The following is a 25,463-nucleotide window of genomic DNA, read 5'->3' on the forward strand; positions in this document are numbered from 1 at the left end:
GTTTTGTTTTGCTTTGCTTTGTTTTTTGTTGTTTAGTTGGTTGGGTTTTTGTTTGTTTGTTTGTTTTTGGTTCTTGAGACAGGGTTTCTCTGTGTAGCCTTGACTGTCCTGGACTCGCTGTGTAGACCAGGTTGGCTTCCAACTCACAGTGATCCGCCTGCCTCTGCCTCCCAAGTGCTGGGATTAAAGGTGTGCGCCACCACTGCCCAGCACTCGGGAGAGTTTTTACAGTTACATTTTCCTTTTATCCCAATCCTGTCTTAATTTTCTCTTCAAAAACCTAGCATACGCCAGGTGGTGGTGGCGCACGCCTTTAATCCCAGCATTTGGGAGGCAGAAGCAGGTGGATCTCTGTGAGTTTGAGGCCAGCCTGGTCTATAAAGCAAGTTCCAGGACAACCAGAGCTATTACACAGAGAAACCCTGTTTCAAAACAAACAAACAAAAGCAAAACAAAAAAACCAAAACCGAGCATACTCCAGTAGAAATAATAATAATATCCAAGACACCCAGTTACAATATATTCTGGATTATTCTACACAAACACTCAGCATGAAAGAGAACCACATGGGTACCCAGGCAGCATTCACAGGAAGGCAGTTACTCTGGTACACAAGACCACATCCACCCACAGCGTTCACACAAAGTAACAAGGTGAGATACACTGGCAGACAAGCTGAGCTGGGCCCATCCGGGGTCACCACAGGTGATCCACCCGCATCTTCACCCACAACCCATTTAGGAATTTCCCAAGATTCTGGGCACCTGGCTTCCTTATTGAATTCGGGATCCCGCCCCCCAGGTCGTTGACAACTGGCTAACTAAAAGTGGGCGGAGCAAGAATACAGTTGGCCAATTGGGTTTGCCCATTCGTTTTCCGCCCCTTCCTGGTTAGGCTTCTTAAAGGAGATAACCTTCCTGGCCAGGGAAGAGCCGGCTCGCAAAGCCAGGCTTCTGCTTTGGCCCTTTTAAAAGGCAGAGCCACGGAGGACGGGGAGTGTTCTGGGAGGAACCAATGAGCAACTATTAGGCCGAGGTCGAGCTTGCAGGTCCCGCGCACACACTGCCAGCACCTGGTAAGAAGGTTAAAGGGTGGGAGGAGGCTGGCCCACCCCTGACGCCTGGCTCTTGCAGGTCTTGGTCGCTGTGACGCTCGCCGGCTACATGTCCCTGAGAAGAGTCTCCGCGCGGCTGCTGAGCCTCAGGCCCGGCCTGCGTTTCCCGCGTACGTGGAGCTCGGCGGCGGCGCACACTGGTCAGTGCAGAGCTCGGACGGGTGGGCAGGGAGACACAAGGACACTTTCTCAGTGTGTGACTTTCTCGTCCTGTGTTTGCAGAGAAGACACAGAGCCGATCGGCCAAATGTAAGAATCACCTACTCCCGCTCCAGCTGTTTCCCTGCGGCGCGGTGGTCCGTGAATGCAAGGGCTGCTGGGAAAGGGAGGCCGGGCTGTGCCCAGGGTCAGAAGTGCTAAGGTAGCGGTATTAGTTTACACTGGGCTGGAGAAGGGTTGCGTTGGTCAGACTGTTTTGGAGCCAGAATCCACCTGGAGCGAGGTGGGAAGAATGGGTGCAGCTTAGAAATCTGGAAGAGGTGGCGGAGGGGGGAGGGGAGGTCTGGCTGACTCGACCTCCATACTCTGCGCAGCCTCTCGCCCTGAGTTTGACTGGAGGGACCCACTGGTGCTGGAGGAGCAGCTGACTGCCGATGAGAAACTCATCAGGGACACCTTCCGCAACTACTGCCAGGAGCGGCTCATGCCTCGAATTCTGCTGGCCAATCGAAATGAAGGTGCCTAGGTGGTAGGGTGGGCACACTGGGCTTCTCAGCCACACCTCATTTGCAGCTACTGCGGTGCACACACCAGCCCTGTCCCTGGAGTCAGGGGGCTCCATCAAGCTGAGACGGGCACCTGACTTTGACACCCGTCTCTGCAGTTTTTCACCGGGACATCGCATATGAGATGGGGGAGCTGGGCGTGTTGGGACCCACCATCAAAGGTAAGGACGTTTCTGTGTAGACTCTGCAGCCCTTACCCCCAACATCTTGTAGAGCCATCCCTTTTCCTGAGCCACAGCTTTGGCTATCCCTCCTGAAAGCAGCTGTGGGTATGAGATGAGCAGTGTCTCAGCCAGGGCAGCCCCCTTGCCCACTGTCAGTCCCAGGGCCCTGCTGGGCTGAACTTTGGCCTTTGGTTCACCTGCTCTTCTTCTGCACCAGGGTATGGCTGTGCTGGAGTGTCATCGGTGGCCTATGGGCTCCTGACCCGGGAGCTGGAGAGGGTGGACAGTGGCTACAGGTCAGTGATGAGTGTTCAGTCCTCTCTTGTCATGCATCCCATCTATACCTACGGGAGCGAGGAGCAGCGACAGAAGTATCTTCCCCGTCTGGGTAAGCAGCTGCTACCGGGTAGAAGTCAGACTGTGGTCTGGAATGTAGGTCCTAGTGTCCCCACAGACCCTGTGTGTTCATGCCAGGCCCTAGGGCTCGGCTGCCAGCATTGATCCCATGCCAGCTCTGTCAGTCTTCTCCTCCCCTCCTCTTTGACTTTACCACTGGCCACCATCATCTCCTCTCAGATTTGTTTTCTGAGCCTCTCATCCCAGTCCAAAGTTTAAAGTCTTAACTGTTAACCAGGTCGACGAGGCCTGTAAGCAGGCCCCTGGGACCTTTCCTCTACTTCTCGGGCCTCTCGGGTTTTATTTGTAGATAGGGTCTTACTGTGTAGCCTTGTTTGGCCTGGAGCTTTGTAGACCAGTGGCCTCAAACACAGAGGTCTACCTGCCTTGGCCTCCAGAGAGATGGAAGCTAGGATTAAAACCATGCACTACCAAGCTTGTCCCCCTGGCCACTGTTTTGATTTCCTTTTGATTGCTCAGCTACTAGGGATTCTACAAACAAGCATCTCGGTGCCTACTCTTCCTCATACCTCCCTCTAAGCTGGGTGTGGTGGCACACACCTCTAATGCCAGTACTCCAGAGGCCAGTTTGATCTACATAGTGGCTTCCAGGACAGCCAGGGCTAAGGGCTACATAGTAAGACCATCTCAAAACAAAACAAAGAAACAATCCCAGCACTTAGGAGGCAGAGGCAGGGGAATCCCTGAGACCAGCCTGGTCTACAGAGCGAGTTCTAGGACAGCCAGGGCTACATAGAGAAACCCTGTCTTGGGGAAAAAGGGGAGGGGGGGGGAACTGGAAGAGATGGCTCAGAGGTTAAGAGCACCGTCTGCTCTTCCAGAGGTCCTGAGTTCAATTCCCAGCAACCACATCTGATGCCTTCTTCTGGCGTGCAAGTGTACATTGATGTACATAAAATAAAATTAACCCCCCCAAAAGACCCCTAAGAAACAAGAAAAAACAAAACAAAACCCAGACTTCATACCCTACTTCATCTGAACCTTAGTGCCCTTCAAGACATTCTTGCCAAGCCCTTCTTTGCTTTCTGGCCTCCTTCACATCATGACATTGTTATGGTCGGGACCGTTTCCTCAGCTCTCACAGTGCCATGCTGGCAGGTTATAGGCCTGGCTCAGTGGAGAAGATAGTTTAGCAGGAGATGAGTGAGGCCTGGTAGCCTTATGGCCCTGTCTTGTGCTTGCAGCCAAAGGTGAACTTCTGGGCTGTTTCGGGCTTACAGAGCCCAACCATGGAAGTGACCCAGGCAGCATGGAGACCCGAGCTCGCCACAATCCCTCAAAGCAGAGCTACACTCTGAGTGGGACCAAGACCTGGTGAGGGGGCCCAGGTGGTGGTGAGTGGTGTGGTGTGTGTGAAGAGACAGCAGCCAGACCACCCCATGGCTTTGTGGCCCCCAGGATCACCAACTCTCCTGTGGCTGACCTGTTTGTGGTATGGGCTCGGTGTGAGGACAACTGTATTCGAGGCTTCCTGCTGGAGAAGGGGATGCGGGGCCTCTCTGCCCCTAGGATTGAGGGAAAGTTCTCCTTGCGAGCCTCAGCTACCGGCATGATCATCATGGACAGCGTGGAGGTGCCTGAGGAAAATGTGCTCCCTAATGTGTCCAGCCTGGCGGTATGTGGTAGACACCTTGGGAACTGGTGATGGGTAACCTGCTGGCTCATCTTCCTTAGCTTCTCAACTGGAGGGCAAACATACACGGTCCTTGTGCTCTGCAGCATTGTGGAGCTTGTGACGCTCCTTGTTCATGGATGTGCTCATTGCACTTTTTGGGTTACCACTTTGTTCACTAGCTCTGCCCAAGATGCAGGTGTGCCCTGGACCACTTTCTGCTCTGCATGTATGAGCAGCTTCCTGTGTCCTGCCAGGCTCTTGGATGTGAGCACTGAGGTCAGGCCCCATGCTGTATAGGACTGCTTGCACATACAGAGAAGAAAGGCACTGAATAAGGCTTGCTGCATCCAAGTTTTGGTGCCCACGCTTCATGTGGTTTAAATGGCTACTGATCTTTGTTTAGGACATTTGGGAGATGGATTTTCCTGCTTCACAGTTGGTTTTTCCCAGGCCTTCAGCTAAGACCTCTTGTCAATCTTATAGGGCCCTTTTGGCTGCCTCAACACTGCCCGATATGGCATCACATGGGGTGTGCTGGGAGCTGCTGAGTTCTGTTTGCACACAGCCCGGCAGTATGCCCTGGACAGGTATGTGGGGTTGCTGTGACACCAAGGTGGTGTGGAGGGTCTTGGGGTTCATGTTGTACCCCAACAGTGACCTCTGCTCTGTGAGATGGCCCGGGACATCTCCAGCAGTTAAAAGAGTGGAGCTGATAGCAGGCCAGAATGAACTGGGAAGCCTCTTGAACTACGGGCCCTCACTTGACCTTGCCCCTGCTCTAGGATCCAGTTTGGTGTCCCCTTGGCCAGGAACCAGCTGATTCAGAAGAAGTTGGCGGACATGCTTACCGAGATCACATTGGGCCTCCATGCTTGTTTACAACTTGGCCGTTTGAAAGACCAGGACAAGTAGGGATTATATACTATGGTTGAATCCTAAATCTTTTCTGAGGTCCTTCCTTCCCAGCTGGGGGCCCCAGGGACACAAGCTTCTTTCCTCCTTGGTTTTTGTTTTGTTTGAGAAGGGGTTTCTCTATGTAGCCCTGGCTGTCCTGGAACTCCCTCTGTAGACTAGGCTGGCCTCTATTCACAGAGATCCACCTGCCTGTGCCTCCCAGTGAGGTGTGCACAATCACCACTGTTCATTCCCATTGGTGTTGATGGGCTGGATCAGAGAGTCTTGCCAATTGGACATGTGCACCATCTGCTGGGTGTGGTCAGTGCATGAGACTCTGTTTATGACATATGTGCCATTCTCAGGGCTACCCCAGAAATGGTCTCCCTGCTGAAGAGAAATAACTGTGGGAAAGCCCTGGACATTGCCCGCCAGGCACGAGACATCCTGGGAGGAAATGGGATTTCTGATGAGTACCATGTGATCCGGCATGCTATGAATCTGGAGGCAGTGAACACTTACGAAGGTCTGGGCTGGACCCTGGGCTCTGGGGTTGGAGAGAGGGGTGTCACAGTGGCCTGGGGGAGGGAAACAGCAGTAGGAAACCAGCTGTCCTCTGGTTTCTGGAGGAAACCTCTGTCCCTCACCCTGGAGTTAGTTGTTCACAAGGTTGTGGGAATAAATACATAAGGGAGTCAGTCACCACGTGACTTTCAAATCCCTGTGAGATGCTCCTGGCCCTGGTTCTCATGGTGCGATGGGACATGGAGGGGGACACAGGTGCCGAGAGAGAGGTGAGGCTCCTGACGGGTGGGTGTCAGGGTGAGAACAGTGTGTGGTAATTGTACCACTACCTCACGTTCAGAGAAAAGGCTGTTTGTAGGTTATGGAACTCACAGGGGCGTGTACCCATGGGTTAGGACAAACTTGAAGAAAGACATGAAAAGCTAGAGGGCTATAGGGATGGCTCAGTGGGCACAGCAGCTGCCATAAAAGCATGAGAACCTGAGTTAAGTCCCTACAGCCTGTGTAAAACCAGCACAATAGCGTGTGTTGTGGCCCAGTCCTAGGTAAATGGGAAACTCAAGCACGAATCCTTAGACGCTCCCAGACCAGCTAGCCTGGGTACACGCTAACCAATAACAGCAACAAAACCAAAAATTCTGTCTCAAATAAGGACCAATGCCTGAGGGTGCCCCCTGGCTTCCACATGTGCGCCATGGCATGTGCACCTACACCCACATATCTTTGACCAATATTAAAAAGGGGGCAAGTACAATCTGGTGTGACCCATTCAAAATGGGGACGCTAGCTTCATGGGCAGAGAAGCTTCTAGACAGGAAAAGCAGAATATATAGGATATCGTCCCTGCCTGCCTCAGCAACTGAGGATTTGAACCAAGGGGAAAGTCCCACAGCCTTTAAACTACTGTTTAAAGTTAAACTATTCCAGTAGTGGGGGGGGGGGGTGAGATCCTACACTGTAGGCGTGATTTGAGATGGTCCGACTGGGCTTCTGGAAGTAAAAGGACTCACTCTTGTAAAGGGCAGCCGTGGTTTGTGCTGCTGCCTCTGAAGGTGGGAAGGGGCAAGGAACCATCCACGTGCCTGCAGTCTTCCCAATGCTGGAATGAAGTATGACCAGGGTAGAAATCAGACATTTAATCAACTGTAGGTATAAGCTGGCTGGATTTGCTAAGGCTATGGCAGGGCTAGCCTTGTCCCACTTTGGTAGTTAGCTTCTGTGCCTTTTCCTGGTGACTGTTGTTAGGACGGGGCCTCTTAGAAGTCAGCATTCACCATCTCGGTAATTCTGTTCTTCTGAAGTGGGCACCTAGGGTGGCACAAGGGATGACTTTAAAGGTGAGTGACAAAGATTCCAAACCAATTCTGACATTCCTCTCACACAGGTACACATGACATTCATGCTCTGATCCTTGGGAGAGCAATTACTGGGATTCAGGCCTTCACAGTTGGCAAGTGAACCACTTCAGCGGAGCATGCCTGGCTGGATCCTGGCAGCACCATGCTTTGCTGACCTGCTCAGGTGGTGGATGGATGCAGCGTTTACGGTGAAAGTGAGACACTGATTTGAGACTATGGAAATCTCTTTCTGGAAGACATTCAGATATGCCCTACAGAAAGAAGATGCAACTAACTCTCTGTATGGCCCTCGGCCTTTTAAAACTGCAATGAGATCAGAGTCCATCTACCTTGTTTTAAGCTTTTTCTAACTGGGGGAGGAGAGACAAAAGGAAGTGACACAGAAGCCACTGAGATGGAGCGCTGGAGCCTTGTGAGAAGATGCACTGGGATTTACAGTGTGCCATTGTGCCTCCATCCCAGGGGCAGCACCTTCTATGTTCTACACTGAGCAGATAAAAGAGGAGAATAAAGAGCCTGTGCCTTACTCCATGGGGCTGAGCTAGGCTTACTGGTAACCAGAGGTAGTGTGGGGAGCTTCTCGTAGGAGTGCACTCCGGAACAGTGCATAGACTTTGGACTAGACAGTCTCTGACTAGCAGGGGACACTTTGTCCTTTCATGACACAGATAACTACACAATAACAACATGGACAAGAGTTTGGCTTCTCTGTCCAGACCATGTAACTAGGAACCCCCAACAAGGTGGCAGAACACCAAGGGCTTTTACAGGGACTGTAACCCTGTGGGCTGGGACAGGACAGTGCAGTCCTGTTTCCTAGAGTTGTGGTGGGTATTAGTGACCAAGGACCTGTCTGACCTGTGCAAATGCTATGCTCTGGACTTCATTCCCTGCACTGCAGGGAGGGGGTTTAAAAAAAAAAAAAAGGCTTGCTCCTGTTCTCTTTCCTCACCCCCAAAGTTTTACCTCAGACTGGGCACAGAGGTCCTTGTACACAGTTTCCACAGTATAGCAGACTTCTTTGAGCTCCATTTCCAGATGGCTGATCTTTGCCATCTTCTGGGTGAATTCCTGGAGTCTTTCCTGAATGATCTTGCTGTGGTGGCTGTACACTTCGTACATCCTCTCCTCCAACTTCTCTGTCAGATCAGAGACCTTGCAAAAAGTAATCAAGCATTACACTGACTGCAGGTAAAATTTTATGTTACTTTTTTTTTTTTTTTAGACATGGTCCTGCTGTGTAGCTCAGTTATCTTCCTGTCTCAAAGTCCTTAGTGTTGGGATTATATACACACAGTATACACCATTCCCAGTTCTTATATTTCAGATGGTCAGTCTCATGTAGTGAGGACTGGCCTTGAACATGTTATGTAGTTGAGGGTGGTTTTCAATGCCTGACCCTAGAGCTGGGAATTATAGGGATAGGCCTGTAATCCCAGCACTCCAGAGGCTGGCAGAATCACTCTGAGTTCTAGGCCAGTCTGGTCTACAAAGGAAGTTCAGGAAAGCCAAGATAACACAGAGAAACCCTGTCTTGAAAAACTTTAAAAAAAATTTTCATTAAATCGAGGAATGATTTAAAAACAACAGGAAAGGTAAAATCTGTAGGAAATCAGATGTATAGTCCTAGCACCTGGAAGTAGAGGCAGGCGGGGTCTCCTAGGCTACACATTGAGTTCTAGGCCATCTAGAGTTATATAGAAAGCTCCACCTCACAGAAACAAAAATTGGGGCTGGAGAGATGGCTCAGAGGTTAAGAGCACTGCTCTTCCAGACGTCCTAAGTTCAATTCCCAGCAACCACATGACGTTTCACAACCATCTATAATGAGATCTGGTGCCCTCTTCTGGCCTGCAAGGGGAATGGGCAGGTAAAAACAATGTATACATAATAAACAAATCTTAAAATGTACAGAAAGGCATGCATCAGCTCTGTGCAAATACTAACTCATTTGATATGAGAGGACTGAGCACCAACTAAAAAACTTGCATCCTTGAGATTCTGGAACTAATCCTCTTACTGTATACCAAGGAAAGGCTGTAGCTGGTCTTTGCTAATTTGTGAGTTCTTTTCCCTACCTTTTATCCTCCTGGTTTCACCCCTAACACTAGGTAGGAGAGAAACAAGGATGGGGGAAGAGAGGAATTAGAGAAATTCCTGCATCTAATTTCTTTCCTTTTGCTTGTTCTTTGACCACGGCTACTAACAAAACCCAACCAACAACCGCTGACTCCACCTATGGGGGCCCTCTAATTTATATAACCTCTGAAAAGTTCCCAGAATTCCAAATGCCACACAATTGCAGAAACTATCTGCAGCTGGCAAAGCTAGGCCTCTGCTAGAGCACGAGACAAACTATGGTCAGCTGCATATCCCACCCCCGGGACTAAAATAAAAGCATATTCTTACATTTCTGTGTTCTGTTTTGTTTTATTGAGATAGGGGTTCTCTTTGTGGCCTTGGCTGTCCTGGACTTGCTCTGTAGACCAGGCTGGTCTCAAACTCAGAGATCCACAGATCTCTGCCTCCCTGAGTGCTGGGAACACAGGTGTGTCCCATTGTACCTGGCTATTTCTATGTGTGTGCTTTGTTATTTTGTTTGGGTTTTTCCAGACAGGATTTCTCTGTGTAATAGCCCTGGCTGTCCTGGAACTCTCTTTGTAGACCAGGCTGGCTTAAAACTCGGTGATCTGCCTGCCTCTGCCTCCCAAGTGCTGGGATTAAAGGTGTGCGCCGCCAGGTGTTTATTTTAGAAACAACTATCCCGTTCCAGACCAGACCACAGCTACTTTCTACAGACACATGAGTAGGCAAGCCACAGCCAGGCCTGTTAGAGCAGGCCTATAATCCTAGTTACTCAGAAAGCTGAGGCGGGAATCTTACAAGTTAAGGCCAACTGGGCAAGTGAGACCCTGCTTCAAAATAAGAAAGCTGGGGCATAAAAATAGCCTAGTATTAGAATACTGATCTAGCAAGCTTAAGGCTCCTGAATTTGACCGATTAGGGATCCTGAGCCTGGCTCCCTTATATCATTCACCCACCCACCCGATAGACATGGGTGTTTTGCCTGCTTGTCTATATGTGTAACATGCATGCCTAGTGACTGTGAAGATCAGAAGAGGGCATCTGGTTACTGGAGCTGTAGTCATAGGCAGTTATCAGTTACCTGTCATGGGTAACTTACAGTTAGGAGTCAAACCCAAGTCCTCTAGAAGAGCAGTAAGAGCTCTTAACTGATGAGCTATCTCAAGTCTCACCTACCCCCCCCCCCCTTTTTTTTTGAGAAAGACTCTCACTATATAGTACAGCTTGAAACTCATATATACCAGGCTGGCCTTGGACCTACAGAGATTTGCCTGCCTCTACTTCCCAAGTGCTGGGATTAAAGGCGGAACTTCCATACCTAGTTTACTACTTAAAATACTGTGTGTGAACCTGGTCGTGGTGCCACATGCCTTTAATTACAACACTCAGGAGTCAGAGGCAAGTGATTGAGTTCAAGCACAGCCTGGTCTACAGAGAGTTCCAGGGCAGCCAGAGCTACAGAGAAACCCTGTCTCTGAAAGGCCAAAAACGAAAGAAAGAAAAAAAGTGTATGTAAATGGTTATCAAACCAACAGCAGTTTTCAAGTTAGGCAAATGTTCTATCACTAAGCAAAATATTCATCCAAAACCATTCACTTCTGAGCTTTAGTTTTCTCACTTACGAGATGGCCAACCTACTTATGGACTGTCCTAGAGTAAAGTGAGATCTATGAGCAAAGCGCCTGCCTGGCAGGGGCCTGGAACCTGACAGATGTCAGACCACACAGGCCCTGCCTCCCCTGAGGAGCCTTTCACCTTCATCTTGAGGCTGTCCCTGAAGTTGGTCATAAGTGCATGGTCCTTCTGTCTGCTCTCATTGATGTTTTCGATCAGGTCCTGGGCTCTCTTCTTCAGGATTTCAATGCTAGAGTGCAGAGAGGAGAAGGGGCCTGGCAGCAGGTAGTTGGCACTAAGACAGAGACACAAAGTTAAACTCTGACCTCATAAGTACTGAAATAATCAACCATGTTCTCCAAAAAGTAGCTGATATCATTGGAGCTCAGTGGTGGAATATACATGCTTATCACAAGCACACAGCATGCAAACACTCACATGGGAGCAGGGGAAACATCATCTGAATAAACTGTATGGTGTGAGTAAGGAAGGTGCGGGTCACCGCCTTCATGGGTGACAGACACAGGGCAGCCTCCCAACCCTTGAATAACCTAGAGCTGAACTAGGGTGTAAGCCTAAAATGCCTGCAGTTCCAGGACAAGATTTATGCAGCGCAAAGCCACTGTTCTAAAATGTGGTTGTGTGTGCGTGTGTACACCACTGGCTTCTCTGAAATGAGCACTCTGGTAGTTTAAATAAGAACACACACACACACCCTCATATGTTGAATACGTGGTCCCAGTTGGTGGAAATATTTGGGAAGGATTATGGAGTATTTTAGGGAGTATTGGAGTCATCTCAAGACACCCCAAGACCAACTTTTCAGCACAAAGGAGATTTGTCCCAGAAGACAGGGATAAGGGATGAAGACAGGATATAGAGACTCTAGGGAGAGGTGCGGGGAACAAAGGAGAGAGGAGAAAGGGGGCAAGGGAGAGGGGGGCGGATGTCTGTTCTGCAGTGAGACAAAGGGCTGCCTCTGGGTAGAGAGAAGAAAGCACTGGCCCATAAGCAAATGGCAGTTTATGAAAGTAAAATGGAAAACCTTGTGTTAGAAGGAGGTGTTTAATTTTAACTGGGTATGTTTATTAGATGAGCCAAAGGGGGCTTTTGCTTACTGGACTTCAATACTTTGATAGCTGGACTTTGGTAGTCAACCTCAGGAGGAAGAAGTGGTCATATAAGGGAACAGACCTTGGGGACTAGCTTTAGAAATGTAATCTAGGCAGAGGGAACTGGAAGAAGAGTAAAGCCTGACAGAGCCATGTCTGAGAGCTGGCTAGAGTCCCTTCAAGTATGGCCTTGTTGGAGGAGATGTGACATTGGGGTTTTGATGTTTCAAAAGACTAGCAGCAGCTAGGCGTGGTGTGGCACACCTTTAATCCCAGCACTTGGGAGGCAGAGGCAGGGGGTTGCTGTGAGTTCGAGGCCAGCCTGCTAACAAAGCAAGTCCAGGACAGCCAAGGCTAACACAGAGAAACCCTATCTCAAAAAACCAGAAAAATAAAACAAAACAAAACCCAAAAGACTACCACCATTCCTAGTATGCTCTCTGCTTTCTGGTTGTGGATCAAGATGTGAACTCTCAGCTGCTGCTGAGAGCAACATGGTTCTCTGCCTGCCACCATGTATAACCCCCATGTATCTACACCACTGTGTGCTTGTCATGCATGACCAGAAGCTCTGAGTGCTGTCCTGGTTGCCTCTGTACTCCAGCATGCTATTGTCCATAGCCCATTTTGTTGTTGGTTTTGAGACAGTACCACATTCTTTAGCCCAGGCTGTTTTCAAACTCAAGGCAATACTCCTGCCTCAACCTTTTAAGTGCAGGGATTACAGACATGAGCCACCATGCATTAGTTCCACCGTCTATTGAATGAATGAAGGACACCGCTGACCTGCTATCCATCCCACCTCCAGCTGCATGCAGAGACTCAACTGCATAGTTCTCCAATGCCTTTCCCCTAAGATTGCTCTAGAAAGGCAGGAACAACACAGTGAAGGCGGCTACATAAAGCATGGGAACTAGGCGGCCAACCCCTAAACAGGATCTTTGCCCTCTGAGGCTGCAGCCAGTCATGTGTCCAAGTCCGACTGAGATGGAGCTCACTACATACTGTGTGGCTGAGATACTTTAGGGCAGCCATGCTCTCCTTGCTCGTGCCCAGAGCTGGCAAGCAGGCTCCAAAGGCCTGGTCTTGGCTTCCTTCCTGTATAGCTTCAAACTAGAACTCCGCCTTCAAAGCTTACTGGTGGCCACAGCTCCTCTTCCCTGTCATACCGTCTCAAAAAACCACTCTGCCTCTCCACAACCAAATGTTTTCTCTTTTTCCATATTCCATGTGCTAGTTAGGTCATCTAGGACACAGGCTATCGTCATCTAAGAAAAGAAAACCTCGATTGAGAAAAATGCCTCCCTTAGCTTGGCCTGTAGGCAACTCTGTGGGCATTTTTGTTTTGTTTTGTTTTGTTTAATGACTGGTGTGGGATGACCCAGCCCACTATGGGTGGTGCATTCGATTTGGTCCTGGGCTGTATAAGAAAGCAGGCTGGGCAAGCCATGTGAGCAGTGTTCCCCATGGCCTCTGCTTCAGTTCCCGCCCCTAGGTTCCTGTCCTGCTTGAATTCTTAGCTTGGCTTTGCTCAGTGATGGATTGTGAGTGGGATGTGCAATTGAAATAAACCCTTTCTTCTCCAATTTGCTTTTGGTCATGGTGTTTTATCACAGCAATAGAAAGCAAACTAGGACTGGACTCCCTCTGGAGGCGAGAATGGTCCTAGAAACACTGCAGCCCCAGGGGCCATTTGTCATCCTATGCTGATCTCATTTTATACTTCCCACTACATCCCAAAGCGTCAGAATTCTCCTGCTGTGTCCATACATAAACCTCACTAGCCAGTGGTGGTGGCGCACACCTTTACTCCCAGCACTTGGAAGGCAGAAGCAGGTGGATTTCTGAGTTCAAGGCCAGCCTTGGTGCAGCAGCAGCCTACAGAATGGGAAAAGATTTATCAACTTCACATCTGATAGAGGACTAATATTCAAAATATATAAAGAACTCAAGAAACTAGATATAAAAAAGCAAATAATGTGATTTTAAAATGGGGTACATAATTCTCAATAGAGGAAATGCAAATAGCTGAGAAACAAAGAAATGTTCAACATTCTTAGCCATCAGGGAAGTGTTAATCAAAACCACTTTGAGATTTCATCTTACACCTATCAGAAAGTCAACAACACAAGTAACAGCTCATGCTAGTGAGGATGTAGAATAAGGGAAACACTCACCATTTCTGTTTGGAGCATAAACATACACAATTACTATGAAAATCAGTATGGCTGATTCCCTCAGAAAGATGAAACTCTATCGTAAAATCCAGCTATATCACTCTTAGGCATATACCCAAAGGATGCTTCACTCTACCGCAAGAGCACTTGTTCAACCATGTTCACTGCTACTTTATTCACAATAGCCAGAACTTGGAAACAACCTAGATGTCCTTCAACTGAACGGATAATTTTATTTTGTATGCATGGGTATTTTGTCTGCATGTATGTATGTGCACCATATGTGTGCCTGGTGCCCACAGAAGACAGAAGAGAGCGTCAGGTCCCTTGGAACTAGAGTTATAGAGTTGTAAACTGCCATATGGATGATGTAAATCAAATCTAGGTCCTCTGGAAGAATAGCAAAGGCTCTTAACTGCTTAGCCATCTCTCCAGCCCCTCCTCTTAAACTATGTCTTTCTGTGTTTCTCCTACACCACCCTAGGCTACCCTTATCCAACCAGTTTGTAGAAAGAGCTACCTATACTGCTAATATGTATTTTTGTACCTCCCAACCACTTTCCTGCACACTGCAATGAGGTTCCTGCCTCAGTTTTCAAATAAAACAGCTCTTGGCAAGGTATCCAGTGAGGAGGCACTGCAGCTGGGCCCTCCACATTCCATACTATAACTCCCTTGGCAACTGCTGTCACTATGTTGGTCTATACCACCATAAACATCTGTAGGACAATTTGCAAGAGTCTGTTCTTTAATTTACTATATGGATCCTGGAAATCAAACTCAGGTCCTAAGGCACAGAGGCAGCACCTTACCCCCATGAGCTGTATCACTGACTCTGCTGTCTTCTACCTCCTGATGTTCCCACCTATGCCTTTGAGCCCTTCCGCAGCTCAGGCTACCTTTTCCCAAGGGCATCCTTGTAATGTGGGGTGCCTGGGTAGTGTCACTCCTACCTGAGATCCTCTAGAAGAGCAGTTGACAACCTGTGGGGTTCAGCTCCTTTGAGGATGAACAATCCTTTCACAGGAATTGCCTAAGACCATCATAAAACACAGACATTGGGGACTGGAGAGAGAGCTCAGAGATTAAGAGCACTGATTGCTCCTCCAGAGGTCCTGAGTTCAATTCCTAGCAACCACATGGTGGCTCACACCCATCTATAATGTGATCTGATGCCCTCTTCTGGTCTGCAGGTGTACATGCAGGCAGAGCAATGTATACATAATCATAAATAATTTTTTTTGGTTTTTTGAGGCAAGGTTTCTCTCTGTAGCCTTGGCTGTCCTGGACCAGACTGGCCTCGAACTCATGGTGATCTGCCTGCCTCTGCCTCTCCAGTGCTGGGATTAAAAGTGTGTGCCACCATGCCCAACTAATAAATCTTTTAAAAAAAACACACACACAGATATTTACATTATGATTCATAGCAGTAGCACAACTACAGTAATGAAATAGTAACAAAAATAATTTATGGCTGGGGATCACCACAACATGAGGAACTGTTCTGAAGGGTCGCAGTATTAAGGAGGTTGAGAACCACTGCTCTACAAAGTACTCCTGGTTGGCCTTAGTGTACACATCACTTACAGTGTTGCTGTCTCTGTCTATGCCCTAGCCAACTCTAGTCTCCCGGAGGGCTGGGGCCTTGTAGAAGTCGTCTTCTTTATCTTCGTGTGGGAGAAGCAATAAACCGGCAGGCAATAAATTAACGATTCCTTTTTCCTTTTGTTTGTTTGAGACAGGGTTTCACTGTGTAGCCCTGGCTGTTCTGGAACTCACAGAGATCTGCCTCCCAAGTGCTGGGATTAAAGGCATGTACCATCACAGCCTGGCTAAATTTTTTTTTCTTTTTGGTTTTTTGAGACAGGGTCTCTCTGTGTAGCCTTGGCTGTCCTAGACTTGCTTTGTAGACCAGGCTGTCCTGGAACTCACAGCAATTCACCTGCCTCTACCTCCTGAGTGCTAGGACTAAATGTGTGCGCCACCACACCCAGCAAATTCATGCTTTTTTTTATTAATTAATTTATTATGTGTACAATGTTGTGTTTGCATGTACAACTGCACACCAGAAGAGGGCACCAGATCTCATTATAGATGGTTATGAGCCACCATGTGGTTGCAGGGAATTGAACTCAGGAGCTTTGGAAGAGCAGTTAGCACTCTTAACCTCTGAACCATCTCTCCAGCACCAAATTAATGATTCTTGAGGGCTTTCATTACCACTAATACTTAGGTTACCCCCACATTTTTCCTCATCCCATGACCTTCTTCAGATCTCCCAACAAGGTGTATCTTCTTTCAGACCGCTCAGAAAAATTATCCCCAAAACATTCAAGCCTTAGCCCACCAATTAGCATCTCCCTTCCTCGCCCTACACAAGATCCCATCCTGCCTTCTCTTAGTAAATGATGTGTAAAACCAACTGATCCCCACACTAGAAACTTAGCAGCCAGCCTAGTCTTGGGCTTCTCTGGCCCTCCATGTCCTATTTGGAATCTTCTACTTTCTACCTTTTGAATTTTTTTCTTACAATCTAGTATCCTTTGCAGATATATATATGCACCATTTCTCACGTGGACCCTTAGTGATCTTTCTGTGTGGTATCCTAAGAAAGACCTCCAAAGCAGTGGTGGTATCCACCTTTAATCCCAGCACTTGGGAGACAGAGGCAGGCAGATGTCTATGAATATGAGGCCAGCCTGGTCTACAAAGCAAGTCCAGGACAGACAAGGCTACATAAAGAAACCCTGTCTCAAAAAAACAAAAAGAAAAAGAAAGACCTCCAGGGCCCAGGGTCAAATCTAAATTCCTTGTACAACAGACAGACAAGGTTTTCCAGGGCCTGGGTCTGCACCCTTCCAGCCTTACTATTGTATTTTCAGTGCAGAGGTGGGCCCCAGAGGCTTCGCCTTGTGCTGTCTGTTCTGCTGACAGAAGTCCTCTGGGATCCTCGCTCTCATGCCACCGTTTACCCAGCTTGCCTTGTCTTGACCCTGAACCAACTCAAGTTTAAGGACTTTGAGTAGACTCAATCTTGCCAGGTGTTTCTTTTTGTATAATTCTTTGCAACCTGACTGAACTTTTTTTTGTTGTTGTTAAAGATGTATTTATTTATGCCAGGCAGAGGCAGGAGGATCTATATGAGTTCCAGTGCAGCCTGGTCTACAAAGTGAGTCCAGGACAGCCAAGGCTACACAGAGAAACCCTGTCTCAGAAAAAAAAAAGTTTAAAAAAAAGATTTATGTATGTATGTATGTATGTATGCATGTATGTATGCATGCACACCTGCAGGCCAGAAGAGGGCATCAGATCACATTATAGATGGTTGTGAGCCACCATATGGTTGCTGGGAATTGAACTCAGGACCTCTGGAAGAGCAGTCAGTGCTGTTGTTAACCACTGAGCCATCTCTCCAGCCCCTGAACTTCTAATGGCTCCAAGATGTTCTCCTCCAATACTCAAGAGATGAGGGGACATGTTTTTAATGACAGCTACAGAATAGTGAGAAACCATTTGAATTCAACTAATTCCAATTTTGTGGTAGGACAAAAGCCAGCGTCAGATGTCTACTGAGGGCTGCTTTACTTTTCCAAACCCGGCTTTTGTGGGTTTCAGCTTTCCATTTCATTTTTCCTAATACTCAGCAGCTGCATATCAGTCAAGACGCTAATGAATCATCCGCTTCCCTGGGTCTGCACTCACCAATTAGCTTTAATAAACAAAATGTGTGGTGTCCTCTCCGCAGGCTTCTTCAGTTCCTGGGCTGACTTCTGTGGCAGAACCCTGGACTGAGGCCAGGCAATGGAAGACAGCCCATTACAGTTGCCTGGTGTGCTTGGCCTGCACGGGGCTTGGGATAGGGGGCTTGTAAGCATATCAATGTGCCCATCTATTATGTCTGTCCTTCTAAGAAGCCCCTAATCAGTTCCAAGAATTAGAAGAGTTCCCAAGCAGGGCCCACGCTGGCAGGGGGCCCAGGAAATGGGTCTAAGTGAAGAGACCATCTGTTCGCTCCAGGTAAAGCTATGATTGGCAGGCGTATGAGCCAGAGCTACTCACTGATGGGGCCTTCCACCACGGCCTCTCACAGATAACACAAATAAATAAGCCACCAGCCACTTATGACCATCTCAAGGGCAGTCCCAGGAGAGAGGCCCACAGAATTTGGCACTCAGGCAAAATGATGTTTTGCTGAAGTTCTGCCAATAAGGGGGAAGGTTTGAGTGGAAGCTGATGAGCCAGTTCCTCACCCACCTTCCCTCTAGAAATGTGTTAATATTTCAATCATGTTGCCGAGTGTTGACTGCTGGATCCATTAACTGGTCCCTGTAATGACTTTTATCCATCTGGTTTTTGGCTCTGGTAGAAGTCCTTCAAGTCTGTAAATGCTTTCTTTGCCTGTGCCTCTTCACCACAGAGATTCTGGTCTAAGGATGCTATTTGCACATTTATCAAATGAATGGTTCACTCATATTTGCCTATTTTCTGGTCTCTAATAGCACAGGTCTAGAAAGCATTCTGCCCTGTGTCTTGCTTTCCTACTGAGAAAGGGAAAGAAAAGGGAAAATAGCTTTCTCTGGAGCCATTTTTTTCTTTTTTTCTTGAGACAGGATTTCTCTGTGTAGCCTTGGCTGTCCTGGAACTCTCTCTGTAAGTTCCACCTGCCTCTGCCCGCCCCCCCCCCCCCCCCCCGCCCCAGTGCTGGGATCAAAGGCATGCGGCACCATGCCCCTATTGTCTAGAGCCTCTTACTCCGGCCTTAAGTGAGCTCATTCAGTCCACAACTGTCACCACAACCGCCACTCCTACAGCGTGCCCACAGTCCCTTTGTCATACCAATTTGAGTTCTAGCTCAGAAATCCCAATTGTGATTTCTCACTTTGGCTGTACACAATCATGTGAATGTCCCCGAATACCGAAAACACACATTAAAAGAAACAGAAAGAAAGAAAGGAAAAGGGGAGGTGTGTACCATGCCGAGAAGAAAGCAGCGGTGTCTTGGTAAGCATTGAACTACTTGGCTCTCTGAGGGACAGGGAAAGCCCTGATTTGTAGTTTGCCAAATGCCACTGTGCAAATATTCCCACTACAGCAAATATCAGGCTTCTAACATAAACTTGCGGACTTGGGAAGGGACATATAGATCCAGCTCTTGGGTCAAGCAGTCTGACATGTGCCTTTAACCTAACTACTTTGGGAAACTGAGCCAGAAGAATCTGAGTTCAAGACTAGCCTTGTCTAGGGTGAGTTCCAGAACAGCCAGGGACACACGGAGAAACTGTCTCAGAAAACAAAACAAACAAAAAGAATCAGCTCTTGAAAAACAAATAGAAAAAAAGAAAGAAAGAAAGAAAAACAGGTAGGAGGGGCTAGAGAGATGGCTTTGCAGCTGAGAGCACTGACTACTCTTCCAGAGGACCCAGGTTCAGTTTCCAGCATCCACATGGCAGCTCACAGCTGTCTGTAACTCCCAAGATCTGACACCTTCACACAGACATACATGCAGGCAAAACTCCATGGCACATAAAATAAATTATTTTTAAAAAGAAAGAAAAAACAAAAACAAGTAGGAGCCAACTCTAGTATACCATAGATAGGACAATCTCTTCCTGCCCCTTCCCTAAGGAAAGGCCTTTTCCCAATCTGTCCTACTAAATGGCAGCCCACACCGAAGCCCCAAACCTGATCCCTCTCCACTCAACTCCCCTCAAATCATTTTCTACATAGTAGCCAACGCCTTTATTTCTTTTTTTGTTTTTGTTTTGAGACAGTCTCACTATGTAGCCCCAGCTGTCCTAGCACTCACCATTTAGTGAGCCTTAAACTCAGAGATATGCCTGCCTCTGCACCCCAAGTGCTGGGATTAAAGCTGTGCACCACACCCAGCCAGCATCTTTTTTATAACAGGAACCTGTGTGTGTCACGTCTCTGGCCCAGCAATTTCTACTAAGTATAATCACCTTTCTTCTAGAGCCTATTAAGATACCTAAATTTGTGGATACTCATACATATACCTTCTGCAAAATGGTGTAACATTTACATAGAACCTATAAATATCCTTCTGTAGACTCCAATTATATCTGGGTGATTTATAATACCTGATGCAATTCAGGAGTGGTGGTGCACACCTGCTATCCCAGAACACAGAAGCAGCAGCAGCAACAGTTTAGGACAATTTCATCTATGTATCAAGTTCAAGGCTAGCCTGGAATATATGAAGGACAAAGCCTAACCCTAGGCCAGCAGGATGGACCCATAGGTAAAAGCCACTATTACACTAGCCTGGAGACCTGAGTTCAATCCCAGGAACCCAGATAAAAGTAGGAGAAGATGCTACATGATAAATCTGACATATGGACATGGCAATTTGGAAGCTGAGTATACAGGAGACTACATATACTACACCCTGACAAAAACTTGTATAAGTATGTTCATAGCACTGTTACATATAATAGATGTCTATTTGTCTGTTGATAACAGACAAATAAATGTGTGGTAGATTCATAATATGTCATTTTATTCAGCCACAGGAAGACTGAAGTTCTCATAAAGGCTATGGTATATGGGTTGGAGAGATGGCTCAGTGGTTAAGAGCACTGCCTACTCTTCCAAAGGACCTGGGTTCAATTCCCAACACCCATAGGAAGCTCATAACTGTCTGTAACTCCAAGATCTGACACCCCCACACCGATGCACATAAATTAAATTAAATATTTTTAAAAGGCTATGGTATAAATAACATGCCAAGATAAGAAAGCTAGACACAAAGGAGCACATGGCATATGACTCCACACACATGAAATGTCCAGAATAGTCAAGTGTGTGGAGACAATGCAAATTAACGGTTACAGGGGATGGGGAAGAGGTAGGGACTTGGAGTTAAGGCTAGGAGGTATAAAGTTTGCTTTTGGAATGATGAAAAATATTTGAATTTGACTAGTGATGGTTGTATGGCTCTGTGAATACACTAAAAACTATAAATCATATACTTCTACAGGTGAATTGTCACAGGATGAGCATCCTTAATTCTAAATTCCAAAGTCTAGGCTAGATATGGTAGTACACACCTTTAATCCCAGCACTGAGGAGGAAGATGCAGGCTGATCTCTGAGTCCAAGACCAACCTGGTCTGCACAGTGAGTTCTAGGATGCCAGGATTACATCTTGAGACTTTTCCTTAACAAAATAAACAAACAACCCCCAAATCCAAAACCACATGATGCTCAGAAAATTTCAGATGCATGATGGCACACGCCTATAATCCTAGCACTTGGGAGGCTGATGCAAAAGGACCTTGAGTTCTAGGACAGTCTGGTCTAAGTTATGCAGCAAGACCCTGCTAAAATAACAAGTCTTGAGTGAATGTGCATTATTGACATGAACACAGCCATATAAAAAACATCAATGCCTCAGATTTCTGGGAATGGCAAAGCCTTCCCCTGGTCTGTGTTCAGAAGTTGAGGGTATGTGTACAAAGTATGAACCAGTTTTTTCCCCCTGAATGTTTGCTGCCTGAGCCTGCTCCCCTACAGAGACTTCCTAAGAGATTAGCTAAACCTCATTGTATACAATAAGCCTGTTGCCTCAATTAGTTAAAAAAGAAATATAAATGGACCAAGTTTCAGGACTGCTGCTGACGTGTCCTCATCAGAGCACAGGGCCCATCTTTTTTGTACATGTGCTGTCCTTTCTTTACTCCTTTGTTAGATCAGTCAGGATCAAGCCCAAAGCCATGCAGGTTTCAGCAACTAGGAGTGTACATACAGTGACAGGGTGCTGGTCCACCATGAATAAGACACTGGGGGCTGGAGAGATGGCTCAGCGGTTATGAGCACTGTCTACTCTTCTAGAGGTCCTGAGTTCAATTCCCAGCAACCACATGGTGGCTCACAACCATCTATAATGAGATCTGGTGCCTTCTTCTGGTGTGCAGGTGTACATGCAAGCAGAACACTGTATAAATAAATAATAAAATAAATAAATAAATCTTAAAAAAAAAAAAAAAGAATAAGACACTGGATTTCATCCTCAATACAGCAAAAAGCAAAGAAAAACAAAAAACAAAAAAACTCAGGATGGACCATATATCTAAATATATAAACAGTAAATTTTAAATCACAAAGTTAGAATGTAAAGAAAATCTAAATAACTTTGGAGTTGTTGTTGCTGCTGCTGCTGTTGTTTTTGACAGACTCACTATATAGGACTCACAATGATAGAATTAAAGGTTTGTGCCACCAAGCCTGGCTTTGATGTCTTGTTTTTTGTTTTTTTCTTTTGGTTTTTCGAGACAGGGTTTCTGTGCAGCCTTGGCTGTCCTGGACTGTTTGTAGACCAGTCTGGCCTTGAAACTCACAGTGATCCACCTGCCTTTGCTTTCCAGAGTGCTGGATTATAGGTGGTATGCCACCACACCTGGCTTGGAACAAAATTCTTTTTTTTTTTTTAAAGATTTATTTATTTTTCTGTACTCCAGGGCTCTGTTTTCATGCACACTAGAAGAGGGAATCAGATCTTATTACAGATGGCTGTGAGCCACCATGTGGTTTCTGGGAATTAAACTCAGGACCTCTGGCAACCAGTGCTCTTAACCACTGAGCCATCTCTCCAGCCCTGGGAACAAAATTCTATAAAGAGCTAGACAGTAATTTGGTGGGGGAGGGGGGAGTCTCAAGATGTAGCCCTGGCTGGCTTGGATCCATTGGATTCTACACCCCCAAAACTTTTTGATACAAAGTAGTCAAACTGTGTCATTCTTTTTTTTTTTGCCGGGGTGGGGGAGGGAGTTCAAAACAGAGTTTCTCTGTGTAGTCTTGGCTGTTCTGGACCCATGTAGACCAGGCTGGCCTCGAACTCAGAGCAATCCACCTGCGTCTACCCCTCCTATTCTTAAACTTTCTAGTAGTTGGGAGGTGGAAGGCAGGAAGTTCAGAAATTCAATTCAAGGTCATCCTAGCTACGAGGCCAGATTGAGGGCAGCCTGGGATATATAAAACCCCACTGAAGAAAGGAAAAGAGGGGAGAGAAAGGGTCTAATTGAATTATGTGTGTGCACCTCTCTCCCTCCCTCTCCCTGCCCCCTTTTAATTTTTTGGGACTAGGTTTCTATGTAGCTTTGGCTGCTGTCCTGTCCAGCTCTGTAGACCAGGCTGGCCTTGAACTCACAGAGATCCACCTGCCTCTGACTCCTGAGTGCTGGGATTAATAAAGGCATTTGGCACCACGCCCAGCCTAATTGTGTCTCTTACCACTACCCTCTTAATCTGCACTTAATCTCTACATGCCTGTACACCAGCTGTTCCTCTGTCTGGCACAGGCTCTTCCCTACCAAAAGGCTACTCTTCAGCTTCTCCAGGAAATCTGCTAGGACCTAGAGGGTAAATCAGTCACCATTACTGTCATAGTTTTTCCTCATATCATGTAGCATCTGGACTGCTACCATATCTGAATCTGAATCATCCATGGACTCAAATCACAAGTCTAATTTAAAAGAGGAGCTCGGGATATGGCACTTGCTTGTATTTTGAAAAAAGATTTGGCCGGGCAGTGGTGGCGCATGCCTTTAATCCCAGCACTCAGGAGGCAGAGGCAGGTGGATCGCTGTGAGTTCAAAGCCAGCCTGGTCTACAGAAGGAGTCCAGGACAGCCAAGGCTACACAGAGAAACTCTGTCTCGAAAAGCCAAAAGATTTTGATTTTTATTCAGAATAGTATGCATAACCAGTATGGGGTGGGCACGCCTTTGATCTCGCTCTTGGGAAGCAGAGGCAGCCAGATTTCTGTAAGTTCTAGTACAGCCTGGTTTACGGAGTTCCAGGCCAGCCGAGCCTTCATACTGAGAGATGCCTCAGCAGTCAAGAGCACTTAATGCTCTTGCAAAGGACCTTCAGTAACAGCACTCACATGGTGGTTCACAACCACCCATGACTTGTTCCAGAAGATCTGACATCCTCTTCCAATAGGCACTAGGCACCTCCATAGGCACTAGGCATACAAACACACATCCGGGTCATACACTTACACACATAAAATAAATCTTAGCCCAGCGTTGGTGGCGCACGCTTTTAATCCCAGCACTCGGGAGGCAGAGGCAGGCGGATCGTTGTGAGTTCGAGGCCAGCGTGGTCTACAGAGTGAGTTCCAGGACAGCCAGGGCTACACAGAGAAACCCTCTCTCGGAAAAAAAAGAAAGAAAGAAAGAAAAAAAACCCAACAACAACAAACAAATGAAAAATAAATAAATAAATAAATAAAATAGATCTTAAAAAGGCTCAGAGAACCGCATTTTGCTGCTAAGCCTGAAGACCGGAGTTCCACCCCAGAACCACACGGTCCAACAGGCTGTCCTCTGACGTCCACACGTTCACCACCTCACACACATTTACAAAAGAATTGTTTTTAAAAAGGGGAGGGGGGAGGGGTGCACAAGAGAGCATGAGGGTGAACATGAGGATGCTGTGCAGTGTTCTAGACAGGCTTCAAGCATCTTCGGTCAGGGAGGGGATCCTGAAACTAAAGCTCCCTGGGTAACGAAACGATGACTCCACGTCGCCAGCACCTGGAACCATTCCGGGCACCTGGAAGGCGTTAAGTCACCAGCGGAACGAGGGCCAAGGGCAGACCTCGTGGAGTGAACCGCGTGAACGAGAGAGGGGTCCCACGGGGTCCCCGGAAGCTCAGCTGGGCCTGTCACCCCTCACCTGGCCGCCGCTGCGCTGGCCTCTTCCTCGGGGTTCTCTTTCCGCTGATGCTCCCCGCTCTCCACACTCGCCTGCGGGTCCTGGTCCTTTAACTGCGCGGGAGGCGCGTCCACCTGCGAGCACAGGCAGCTCTTGAGCGGATGGCAGCGGCGTGGGAAGGCGCCTCGCTTGCCTGTTGGGCGCCCCCAAAAGGGACGCGCTAGCGGGGAGGCAAGGACTAGCCGTGCTAGGGTCAGGGTGGGTGCGCTGAGGCCTCCCGGCAGCTAGTAGGAACAAACAGGCGGCTGAGGCCGGCGTCCGCTTTGAGTTCGAGGCCGGCCTGGTCTATACTGTGAGTTGTCTCCGCCCGGCTCCCGTAGCGCCCCGCACGCCTCGCCGCCCCCCCCCCCCAGCCTCGTGCGCCAGGCACCCGCGGTTCCGTTAGTCAGGGAATCTCGCCTCGCCCGCCAAGCAGCAGCCCGAACCGTGGGGTACAGTCCCCAGGTTCAGGTCTGTGTTGGGGGAAGTCTCGGATTCCGGGGGGACCCCGTACCCCGCCCGCCGCCTTCGAAAGGAAAACCGGCCCCTCACGTACTCCTTGGCGCTCCATGTCGTCTTTCCCCGGCCTCGGCTTTCCCGCCCTTTGCGCGCGCCACGCCCTCTGTGCATGCCCCGCCCCGCGCACGTGCTGAAGCGCGCCCTGGCCCCGCCCCTAACTGCGCGCAATAGAGCGGTTAGGCCCCGCCCCTTGTGCTTACGCGCTGATTGCGGGCAGCGGCCAAGCTGTGTGATTGTCTGAGCTCATAGTGCACGTGTGCGCCACTCTGGCCACTCAGAATTCAGGTAGTTTAACGAGTTTTTACTGTCCCTGTACATCAGAGTTCCTCCCCTCTGCTCTACAGTTTTTTAAAATGTATTTTATTTATTTTGGTTTTTCGAGACAGGGTTTCTCTATGTAGCCTTGGTTGTCCTGGGCTCTCTTTGA

At 47.9% G+C, this 25,463-nt stretch overlaps 2 protein-coding genes across 5 annotated transcripts; one reads left to right on the forward strand and one right to left on the reverse strand.

The window, feature by feature from the left end:
• Positions 1–930: 930 nt before the first annotated feature.
• On the forward strand, positions 931–7,338 carry GCDH (glutaryl-CoA dehydrogenase). 3 transcript variants are annotated; one of them, XM_084756507.1, is made up of 12 exons: positions 931–1,075; positions 1,134–1,254; positions 1,337–1,363; positions 1,648–1,791; positions 1,938–2,000; positions 2,221–2,391; positions 3,605–3,734; positions 3,819–4,035; positions 4,519–4,622; positions 4,818–4,943; positions 5,295–5,455; positions 6,839–7,338. In XM_084756507.1, exons 2-12 carry the CDS (start codon positions 1,164–1,166, stop codon positions 6,910–6,912), a joined length of 1,308 nt encoding a protein of 435 aa, XP_084612633.1. In that variant the 5' UTR covers positions 931–1,075; positions 1,134–1,163; the 3' UTR covers positions 6,913–7,338. The 3 variants fall into 3 exon arrangements, with proteins under 3 accessions (XP_084612633.1, XP_084612634.1, XP_084612635.1); XM_084756508.1 differs by having other exon boundaries at positions 1,030–1,048; XM_084756509.1 differs by lacking the exons at positions 931–1,075; positions 1,134–1,254; positions 1,337–1,363 and adding an exon at positions 1,470–1,556.
• On the reverse strand, positions 6,398–25,212 carry SYCE2 (synaptonemal complex central element protein 2). Of its 2 annotated transcripts, XM_084756535.1 has the most exons (5): positions 25,074–25,212; positions 24,500–24,612; positions 10,653–10,806; positions 7,779–7,967; positions 6,407–6,762 (listed from the first exon to the last, which is right to left on the reverse strand). In XM_084756535.1, exons 1-5 carry the CDS (start codon positions 25,086–25,088, stop codon positions 6,718–6,720), a joined length of 516 nt encoding a protein of 171 aa, XP_084612661.1. In that variant the 5' UTR covers positions 25,089–25,212; the 3' UTR covers positions 6,407–6,717. The 2 variants fall into 2 exon arrangements, with proteins under 2 accessions (XP_084612660.1, XP_084612661.1); XM_084756534.1 differs by lacking the exons at positions 24,500–24,612; positions 25,074–25,212 and adding an exon at positions 17,503–17,664 and having other exon boundaries at positions 6,398–6,762.
• Positions 25,213–25,463: the final 251 nt, after the last annotated feature.

This window comes from Acomys minous, assembly GCF_964271855.1.
Source record: "Acomys minous genome assembly, chromosome: 14".
Lineage (NCBI taxonomy): Eukaryota > Metazoa > Chordata > Mammalia > Rodentia > Muridae > Acomys > Acomys minous.

Bases quoted from the DNA above. Each gene is read 5' to 3' on its own strand.
- SYCE2 (XM_084756535.1), bottom strand. The intron at 10,807-24,499 runs GTGAGGGGTGAC...TCTCTGTCTTAG, and splicing joins GCCAGCGCAGCGGCGGCCAG to TGCCAACTACCTGCTGCCAG. The intron at 6,763-7,778 runs GTAAAACTTTGG...GTGCCACCCTAG, and splicing joins ACCTCTGTGCCCAGTCTGAG to GTGCCCACTTCAGAAGAACA.
- GCDH (XM_084756507.1), top strand. From the start codon at position 1,164: ATGTCCCTGAGAAGAGTCTCCGCGCGGCTGCTGAGCCTCAGGCCCGGC. The intron at 2,392-3,604 runs GTAAGCAGCTGC...TTGTGCTTGCAG, and splicing joins GAAGTATCTTCCCCGTCTGG to CCAAAGGTGAACTTCTGGGC. The intron at 4,623-4,817 runs GTATGTGGGGTT...CCCCTGCTCTAG, and splicing joins CGGCAGTATGCCCTGGACAG to GATCCAGTTTGGTGTCCCCT.